The sequence below is a fragment of the Mytilus galloprovincialis genome, chromosome 3 (assembly GCF_965363235.1).
Source record: "Mytilus galloprovincialis chromosome 3, xbMytGall1.hap1.1, whole genome shotgun sequence".
NCBI classification, from domain to species: domain Eukaryota; kingdom Metazoa; phylum Mollusca; class Bivalvia; order Mytilida; family Mytilidae; genus Mytilus; species Mytilus galloprovincialis.
In genome coordinates this window covers 56,413,506-56,424,240 of record NC_134840.1, presented here as the reverse complement: position 1 = coordinate 56,424,240, position 10,735 = coordinate 56,413,506, and the positions used below count along the sequence as shown (strand labels likewise).

At 30.6% G+C, this 10,735-nt stretch overlaps 1 protein-coding gene across 1 annotated transcript; it reads right to left on the bottom strand.

Moving 5' to 3' along the window:
* Window positions 1-2,605: 2,605 nt before the first annotated feature.
* LOC143068393 (cdc42 homolog) lies at window positions 2,606-9,666 on the bottom strand. Its single transcript, XM_076242405.1, has 3 exons — window positions 9,374-9,666; window positions 6,444-6,502; window positions 2,606-3,716 (listed from the first exon to the last, which is right to left on the bottom strand). The coding sequence occupies exons 1-3, from the start codon at window positions 9,513-9,515 to the stop codon at window positions 3,312-3,314; spliced, it is 606 nt and encodes a 201-aa protein (XP_076098520.1). The 5' UTR covers window positions 9,516-9,666; the 3' UTR covers window positions 2,606-3,311.
* Between the last annotated feature and the right edge of the window lie 1,069 nt (window positions 9,667-10,735).

Sequence of the window (10,735 nt, the reverse complement as noted above, 5' to 3'; positions counted from 1 at the left end):
TTTGGCAGGACAAATGCATGAAAAAATAATAAAGAAATACAGTAGTTTTATTCTTTATAAAATATGCAAAAATTAACAATTAGTAGAACATTTCTTAAAACGTAAATATCTAAAATTGGTTTACAAACAAAATGGTTCATCAGCAAGCAAAATACCCTACATGTATGTGACATAAACTGTGTTTTTCATTTGCAATATTTATTAACAAATGCTGGATTACTGATTATAATAATATAACTTCTTCATATTTCTTTTTATAGTACCATTTATACTATTCCATATACAACTTATCAAAAGTTAATTGTGAGATGTCATATTTTAAACTTTGCGACTTCTTTAAAATACCAGTCAGGTCATGATTGATTAATTCATTATCAGTTGATTCACCGTTCAGTGGCAAATATTTCATGCATTTTTACGGTATCATGAATGAGAATGTAGTTTTAATCGAATGGTTCACAATCAATGGTTTAATGCATGCATATTTGTTTTCTTTAAAACAAAGGTAATCATCAATTTTAAATATGATAACATATAACTGATAATTTTATTATATTTCCCTAAAAGGATAACGTTTTTTTTCTGTACTAGGGAACTATGGTCAAACCAGGAAACTTTTATCACATATAACTTACTATTTCAAGCATTTTGTGAATTTAAAAATGGAAAGAATTTTCATTTTAGTGCACAAATCAAACATTATCTCGTTTGTTTTAGCATCAAAAAATTATTTATATCAATGCAATAATCCATTTATCTATTACGAAATAAGTTCATTTCCGCGTTTATTTATTTTTTTAAACCTAAAAAGTTAAAACAAAAAAATAAACCAAAAGTTATGAAACTTCCTGTATTAAATATTTAATCATATTGTTTTTGTCATCTTTTTTATTTTAAATCATAGCCTGTCAATTAACTTTTTAAAATATTCTGTGCACGATGTCGGTTGGACTTAATTTTAACTAGAACTGCATTCACTAAAGAGTATGTAAAACTAATAAAAACGCGCTGAAATACAAATGTAAGACATCATTGTCTTCTTGTTTGATTAGATCTAACATAACTACATGTAGTTTAAAACAAATTATGGACGAGAACTGTAAGAAGGATGTTATCAATGTGCATCGTGACAAATCTTCATCTTATTTTATGCCACTGATATATAGTAGTGATATATCTTACTTTAATTTTTGTAACCACTTCAAATTTTTTTAAATCGTCTTTCATTATGTAAAATATATATATACGGAAGAATAAAAAAAGATAATCTGGCAAGTTAGGCCATATACAACTATAAAAAGACTAACGGGTGATAAAGTTTTCTTGAAGAAAATGTTCACTATGATCACTGTGTAACCGATAACAAACCCGATTGTTCTTAATCTGTCATGAGTAAACATACAAAAGATTATATACTTTTTGCTATCTATGTGTCAAGTTCGTTGCACAATTTACCCTGTATATCAAATGTTGTTAAGCGATTATAGCGTACATATTGGAAGGGCAATACTAAATGTATTTGTTTTACAACATAGATGAAGCAGGATGATATAGCGTGCATTAAAATGTCATTTCTTTTCAATTGAACTTTACTTATTCATAATTTTGATCGTGGTAAATAGCAAGAATATAAATTCTCCATATTTCACAACTGCAAGTTATATTCATCAACATAGCCGTCATGATCATGAATATACATATATATTCATAAAAACTGTGTGTCAAGTTCCAGGAAATTATGAAATGTCTTATCATGCCGAATTAACTAGTGAACACATCAGCATTACATGCTTTTTAAATTTGTTCATCGTAAATGCAATAAGTAAAAGACCTGTAGAACCGGGTCAATTTTAATTCTGAGGTAAACATTTAATTTCTAAAAAAAAATGTTAAGATAACAACATAAAACCAATTCAAGTTCAATTGCTGGAAGTACTTGGCTACCTTAATTTCTAAGTCTGGGTTAGAATGTTGCTGTTCTTACGCATTGGAGTAAGTTTGTTACAGGGATATAGTAACTCATGAGTTCATGAGTAATAATTGGGCTTTGCTAAAGGATCGGGGTCTGTTTGCTACATGGCCATCTTAAATTTTGATTACGGAATTGGGCTAAGATTTGTTATAAGGTTCTATATCAAATCTTCTCCACAAGCCCTCGTTTTCAGATTTCATAGCGAAACTATCTAACCTTCATCCAGATCATCACTTTTCATATCTTACCATTTGATAGAACTACGTTATTCTTGTGGTGAAAATATCGAAATATCAACAAATCAGCTGATACTTGTACAATATTCCCCCAAAATAATAAAATTCATAAGAAAAACCATTACAATCGTAAATATTATTAACAACACTGTCAAAAGCACCGGTTTTATAAAAGATTTTATATATTATGACAAATATGTCAATATGATATCAGATCTAACAGTTATGTATCTGTCTTAGTCAATATGCATAAAAGATCACATACTGAAATTCGTATGTTAAACCAACCTTCACACAATTCGTCTTTCCTGTCATGTTTTATAGGAAAAAGCATTAACAGTTAATCGAAATTTTTCACAAATCGAACCTTCAAATATATACATGCACTTAAGTCATATTTCAAATAACGAGTTTTTAATTGTTCATGTAGCAACAAAAGTAATACATAAATGCAACGATGGCTAAATATTAGCTCTAACTTGATAAGATAGAAATAAGTACAAACTCTTTTGATTTCATTAAGAATATAGCAGATATAAGAAGGCACAAACATGAAAACTATAAACATCAATAAAAGTTCACCTGATAGTATGTATATGATGCATGTATGTCCAGTAGCAAATATTATAAAATTTCGCTTGTAATATTTCTACTATTTCATACAACCAATTGTGTTACAATGTATCAGTAAATGTAATGTCATCTCTTTCAATCAAAAAATCTGACTAAAGCTATTTCTTGTAAAAAAAAAAAGTAAACATATATCAGGTGGTGTCAAAGAAAAAACATGTGCAACCTCTCATTTCCCCAAAACAACAAATGCTAGATTTTGTATTGCACAGACTTAATACATACAATAAAATGCTATGGCCTATATAAACAAATACATTAAAAACAATTTTTCAAGAACATCCACAGAATATAAATGTAAGTTTCGCAATTGTACATGTAAATGTGAATTAAGTATATACCAAATTTAAGCCGGAAAACGCACTTGGGTCTTTTTACTTGAACTATAGCAGGCACTAATCTTCACTTAAACCCTGTGACACTTGAGTAAGGTGAATGAATTAAATTTGAAGACATGAGTTAATGAACTATATTTATAATATTACACACCTCACTTTCCTTCTTCCAGATTTCCTTTTAACTTTAGGGTCCAACACTGCTATGAGTGCCTCATCAAAAACGTCTTTTAGTCCTTGTCTTGTTAATGAGGAACATTCAACATAACAGTCTGCGTTCACACGTTTTGCTAATTTTTGTCCTTCTTCTAGGGTAACAGGTTTTTGTCTACGTTTTTGTAATTTTTGTTTAACTTTTTCATCGTCTCTAAGGTCGCACTGAGTTCCTACAATTAAATATGCTGAAGACGGTGACTGATGACGTACTTCCGGTATCCATTTTTGTTCCAAGTTTTTCATAGACTCTGGCATTGTAATAGAAAATGCCATTAAGAAAACATGTGTACCTGGATAGGACAGTAGTCTTAGACCTTGGTATTCTTCCTAAAATATAAGATAAAACAGTTTCACGAAACGAAAATGGTTGGGCCAAATACCCCTCTTTATTAACATCAGGGCAATTTTCAAATTATTTGTTTGATTCACAACATCACAGCTCCATTTGGGTAATTTCAGGTTCTATTTTAGATCTTTTATCATGTGTAATCTATAACGACATACCACAATTATATAAAAGCCTTACGATACATGCAGCTCAAAACCCTAATTCTGACTTTTTTTTGCATTTTAGTGTGTATGTTAGCGATGTCTTTACTATACGCCGCATCAGCACACATAGAGTATTTTCGCGTCAAGAACGAATTCACAATAAGAAGTGAGTGAGTGGTTCGTCATGTTGCAAAATTTTACACACAAAAAAATGTAAATTTGCAAGTTTGTATCAAAATGCCCCAAACAGCAAGATGCTGAATCATTAAAATTGAGAATGGAAATGGGGAATGTGTCAAAGCGACAACAACCCGACCATAGAGGAGACAACAGCCGAAGGCCACCAATGGGTCTTCAATGTAGCAAGAAATTCCCGCACCCGGATTCGTCCTCCAGCTGGCCACTAAACAAATATGTATATGAGTTCAGTGATAAAGGACCTCATACTAAACTTCGAATTATACACAAGAAACTAAAATTATAAATCATACAAGACTAACAAAGGTCAGAGGCTCCTGACTTGGACCAGGCGCAAAATTGCGGCGGGGTTAAAAAGTTTTTTTGATATCTCAACCCTCTCCTTATACCTTAAGCCAATGTAGAAAAAACATTGCCTATTTTATATTAACAGAAATGTGAAAAATTGTAGAAAACTAAATAAATTTGAGAACATGACCATGATGACACAGACTTTATTAACATTCAGATTCCGGAATGATATAAAATACTTTCATATTCCCACCTTTTGAATTAAACCAAATACTAGGAAATTTGGCTCTACCTCTTCTGCTTCAATTAGTTACTAACGGTAATGTTTTCAGCAATTGTTTTTAAAGTATAAGTTTATTTATACAGGACATGAAAATCTTATATAAGTACGAAAAAACATCTAAATAAAAATAACATGATACAGTCGTATTTCATAAATGCAAGTAAAACAGACGAATTATTACCAGTTCTAAAATGAATACAACCACTAAACTATAATACTATGGTCAAATATGTAGGTCAAATTTGGTAATTGAATTGTCACTCTAGCATTCAAAAAACAGGAACGTTAACACATATATAGAACATGTATTTTATATTTATACTAGTATATTGAATGTATGTCATTTTCATGAAAATGTATGTCATTGAAAAGGGGATTTCAAAGATAATATAGATTTTGAAACTTACTCTCATTAGAAACCTTTATTTCCCCATAAATTCGCGAATGAGGTTTGAAAACTTGTGGATTGAAATACAAAAGAGTTGGAAAACTGTGCTTTACAGAATCGTTAATCATTTAAAATATATCTATAAAGTTAGAATTGTATTCAGCATTATACACTGTGCACTCGAAGACAATGTTGACACAATGTTTAAAAATGTTCGCGTGGTTTTTTTTTTTTTTTTCTCGCTCTTTGAAACTGTGCATCCAGAGACATCAAACGTAATATTAATTTGTATACGTCGGAAAGAAAACGCGTACCTACTTCTAATACAAGTTAGGTTGTGATTAAAAATGCATAAAGTGCTACAACAATTACCAAAATCTTTAAAACTGCAGTTGTAGTTCGAATAAAAGCGTCAACCTATGAGTTATCTATCTGCACCTGAATGCTTTGAAAATTGTTAGCATGTTCAGAACCCAGATATATATGAATTAATGATGTTGCAACTTTAAATCCGCAATAGAGTAAATTTAAGATTGGAAGTCAGTTTTAAAATGCCCTTGTGTAAAACAACATTAGTAAATGAGTAATTGGTCCTACTTCTTATGGATATTAACTGTGAAGAAAATTAAATGTGGGCCGGTATATGTTAATGAGACAGTAACCACATGGGACACAAAACCTTCTTATCAAAATGCATATCTGTTGGAATTCAAAGCAGCAAGAGGTATTCCAGCCAAAGACAACAAACTGAATCCCTATTCTCTTAATATACAATGTATTGACCTTAACCTTGCAGACAGACATTCCAACATTCGACACACATCTTCTAGTGATTTGAAACAATACCTTCCAACATGTACACCATTCCATTTCTATCCTTAGAGGCATTGAGTAGTTAAGAGTTTGATGATAAGACTTTGTAGTCCTTTGTACATTTATATGTGAAAGGGAGTTTAAAGTTGAACTTCTTTTTTGATGTTTGCTTTCATTTTTGTAGCAGTAATTTCCAACATTTTTTTTAGCAACAATACCAAGTATCATTAATAACCTCACTAGCATTCAAACGTTCATAATTAGAGAAACAAATGATGAACATGATGAAATTGAATTGTGGTAGAATAGGATCAATAAAACCCTAAACACAACTTTGTCTGTCGTGTATCTAAATCAGGTTTTACAAAGGTGATCCAGTTCATCAAATAGGAAGTGCAGGTTAGGAAGGCAACATGATAACCAATTGTAAACATTTAAAGTATAGTTTAATAATTTACTCGTGCATACTTTCAAATTACTTCTTTGTGAATATGAAACATCCTTGTTCATTTTTTCAGGTGTCAAAAAACACATTGTATGATTAAAAATGATATTAAAACGGTCACGTAATACTAGTATGCATGTTTACCTGGCCGGCTGTGTCAAACAATCCTAGTTGATATTGTTGTCCTTTAACGGTAACTGTCACTAGAAATAAAAATAATAATTGTCAATAAAAACAGCTATTGGTAAGTCTAAAGTCGAAATGAAAAAGTATTTCGAAGTCATTAATGTGGGGAAAAACTATTATTTCATATTGGGTCGATTGAAAGGTGCATTCAAACCATTATTCCTGTATTCTATGCTGTTATATGTGTAGGGAATCTTACTTCGGGCTCATGCAGGATTAGAGATCACAAAATATGCAGGTGTGATACGCAAAATGCATTTTCCCTCGAGCCTCTAGAACATTATCATGTCTTGCATATTTCCTTTTTGGTTTCATATGAAAACATTTGTAAACAGTCTTGCAGCCTTACTCCATCCTTAAATGAATACTTTTCTATTTATTACTATCAAATAATTGTAAGATCATTTAACAATAAGTAAATTAAACTGACCAAAGTGTATAAGATTTGTAGAGAAAACTTTAGTGTATAAAAGGTCTAAGTAAAGTCACATTACAGCTAATACATTAATGCTAGCAAGACAAATCTTTGTTTGGCTTGCTTGCTTTGCTTGTATCAATGTTTGCTCAAGCATGGCAATTAAGATAGGCGGGGCTTCAGCTTGTATACGTCATACTTAAATTTTATTGGACGGTTATGTTTGAAGTTAAGGACACTAAATTTTAAACATCACAGGATGACAAATATAAAGCGCAATCGTAGAAATGAAAGCCAAAAAATGTATTTGTTTTTTCTCGAAGATATGCATTTTCATCATCCAACTGAAAAGACTGTCGTCAAGTAATTTTAGAAAAGCAAAATAACTATTCGAACACACCTACTCTGATTTAGTGTTTCATTACATAGGTATTTCATTTGACCCATATATTTCATCTTTTTGTACTGTGATTTTTTTTATGTTATAAAGTCAACCTGTAGCTTTGCTATATAAAAATGATAGAATCTGAAGCGAGATGATGTATCAAATGTTCTTCCTTTGTGCGTTTTTTAGACAAATTATTCATCTCAAACACACCCTAACATAAGGAGGTTCGCTCGATTTTCTCTTTTTGATACAATTGTTTCCAATTTTTTGATTTTTTTTCTTGAGTCACGTAAAGGAAGGACAGACACGGAAATAAGTAAACTTATAGATTGATATGTTCTCCGTCTGTATTAATTAAAAAAAAAAGGGAAGAATTTTCTTCATCCAACTTGATAGATAACCATGTCGTGGACATGATATCTAACTATTCTACTTAACTATGTAATGGATAAATTAAAAACTTATGCAAATGGTTGTTTTTAACAATAAAACACTCGTATTTGAGAAGAAAATTGTTATTTTATTTGTTTCTATTCACTTTTAAAAAATTTCTTACTAAAGTAAACATAACAGAAAGCACTTATCGCCTTCTCTATAAACAAAGAATAATCAGTTTGAAGGTTTACAAGCAAAAATTAATCCAAAGTGCGCAATATTCAATAACAATAGACATAATAAATAAAATAATTAAGTCATCCCCCCTAATTAATTTATCCCTTTTATTAGAAAATCAAGTGCACCTTCTTATGTTAGGGTGTGTTTGAGATGAATATTTTGTGTTGAAAACGTACAAAGAAAGAATATTTGATACATCATCTCGCTTCAGATTCTATCATTTTTATATAGCAAAGCTACAGGTTGACGTTATAACATAAAAAAATTCCCGTACTAAAAGATGAAATGAATGGGTCAAATGAAATACCTATGTAATGAATCACTCGAAATCAGAGTAGGTGTGTTCGAATAGCTTTTTTGTTTTAATAAAAGTACTTGACGACAGTCTTTTCAGTTGGATGATAAAAAATGCATATCTTCGAGAAAAAAGCAAATACAATTGTTTGGCTTCCATTTCTACGATTGCGCTTTATATTTTTCATCTTGTGATGTTTTAAAATTTAGTGTGACTGTCCTTAACTTCAAACATAACGTCCAATAAAATTTAAGTATGATGTATACAAGCTGAAGCCCCGCCTATCTTAATTGCCATGCTTGAGCAAACATTGATACAAGCAAAGCAAGCAAGTCAAACAAAGATTTGTCTTGCTAGCATTAATGTAAAAGCTGTAACATTTAAATGGATTTTATTATTGATAAATGTTATACATTAAAGCCTATAGCTAGTTTATGTAGGTCAAGCAAATAGTATGGTCGTAGTGCTTGGACGAACTGGTCAATAACTTCTAACTCGTTAAACACGTTGATGTTTTCTATTTAACTATGATCACATATTAAAAATATGTCGGTTTTAAAAAAAACAATGTACAACATTATTATTTTGTGTCACTCACTATACATGCTATATATTATATACTTCCTAGATTTGGTTTTTAAAATTGCGTTTAAAGTTCACACATGAATGTAATCTGGCGACACTGGGATTTCCGCAGTATTAGTCATATTTAGTCTGGGAAGAACACATCTTTTGTATACACATATAATGTATTGACTTTTTTATAATTAAAAGTTTGAACAAGGTAGTCCATTATTAGACCGATAATTATGACATCAAGTATAGACGGGCATTATATTTATTGTTTGTGTGTGTGTGTGCTTTCTTTCTTTTATAATTTTTGAAATATAATAGCTTTCAACAGGAAGCTTTAAATGTGTCAAATTTAGGTCGAATCTCAGTGATATCAAACGTCCAGTCACCAGTTTTTGAAGATTATATACTGTGAAGAATTTAGAAAGATCGAATGTATAAACAAATCAAAATTTAATATTTTCTGACAGTGAGACGAATACGAAATAAAGCTGATGAATAATTCATGCATTCAAATTATGACAAGTAAGACAATAGAAGTGAATGATTTAGATTAAAAAAAATAATGTGATAAGTATGTGTACTATAGGTGAGCTGTTTACCTGCATAATTATCAAACACAGTTGGTACATAGTCCGTTGGAAACTTGTTCGTAGCATAACTCATTAACATACAAGTCTTTCCTACGGCTCCATCGCCAACCACTACACATTTAATAAACTTTGTATCGCTCTCTGCCATCATAAATTGTCAAAAATATAAAGAAAATCCTATGAATAACTAAATGTTGTTGACATTTTCTTCTAATAACTTTTCAAAATGAGAGAAGAATTCCGAGTATTCCGAATGAAAGAAAACGTCATTAAGGTGCGACTACAGCCAATCAACATACAAGATATAAATAAAGTTACAGAAATTATTTTTTTTTATATATAGTAGGTCGTTGATTATTTTGTAATATCAACACCAATTTAACGATTGCTTAAAAAGCGTAACAAATTTTGAAATTGACTGTTTTGGCCAAACAAAAAGTGATATAAATATATAGGTTCAGAGTTTTATCAAAATTAATTGGTTAAAAATGGACTTAATATAACATTAATTTAACTATACCATATTATAGTATTACATAGCTAATGTAATGTAAAATTAGTTACAATACAGGCTATTGTCACGAAAAAGTAAATGCATTTTTTTTAATTTCCTGGTTCAGTAAATAAATAAGCATGATAAAGAGATTTTCAGATAAAAGTTCAATGTGTGTTTTAATCTATTCTAAAAACAAGAAAAATATCACAACGTTATATCTGTAGAGGATTTTTTCATAGGATCGAGTTTGATGATAGTTTTTTATTTATGCTTCTAAAACAATAGAATTAAAGGTCATTCCCTTTTAAGTAAACACAATTAAAATAAAAGCAACCAAATTGTAAAAAAAAAATCGAAAAAATATCAGTTCAGTCACGTGAGTTCAGTACGGAGCCCTATTGTTCTCATTCATACACTGGAGATGCAAAGTCTAACGCTGTAGGTTTTAAGTCGAGCGCTGTAGAAATAGATAAAGACTGTTATCTACTGTGCTGGACATTTTTTTTTAGATCTAGAGCGCTTGACTTTTATATTTCACAGCGCTCAACTTCACTGCTTCAGCGCTTGACTTCAAATATACAGTGCGCCCGACTACTAGTATTATATCTACAGCGTTCGAATTTACAACTCAAGCGATCTTTTAATAATATTTCTATATCGTCAGACTTTACATTTGCAGCACTGGAATTCAATATCAACAGAGTTTGACTTTAAATCTCAAACGGTATTTAAATATACAGAATTTATGACAACTATACTTTACAATTTTAGCGCTTTATTTATATGAGACCAATAGGGCTCCGCCTTTCAGTTCTCGAGGTTCTGCATCAGTTGTAAAATTACCAAAAATTGACTGTTGGGGTTTCAAAGGGGCA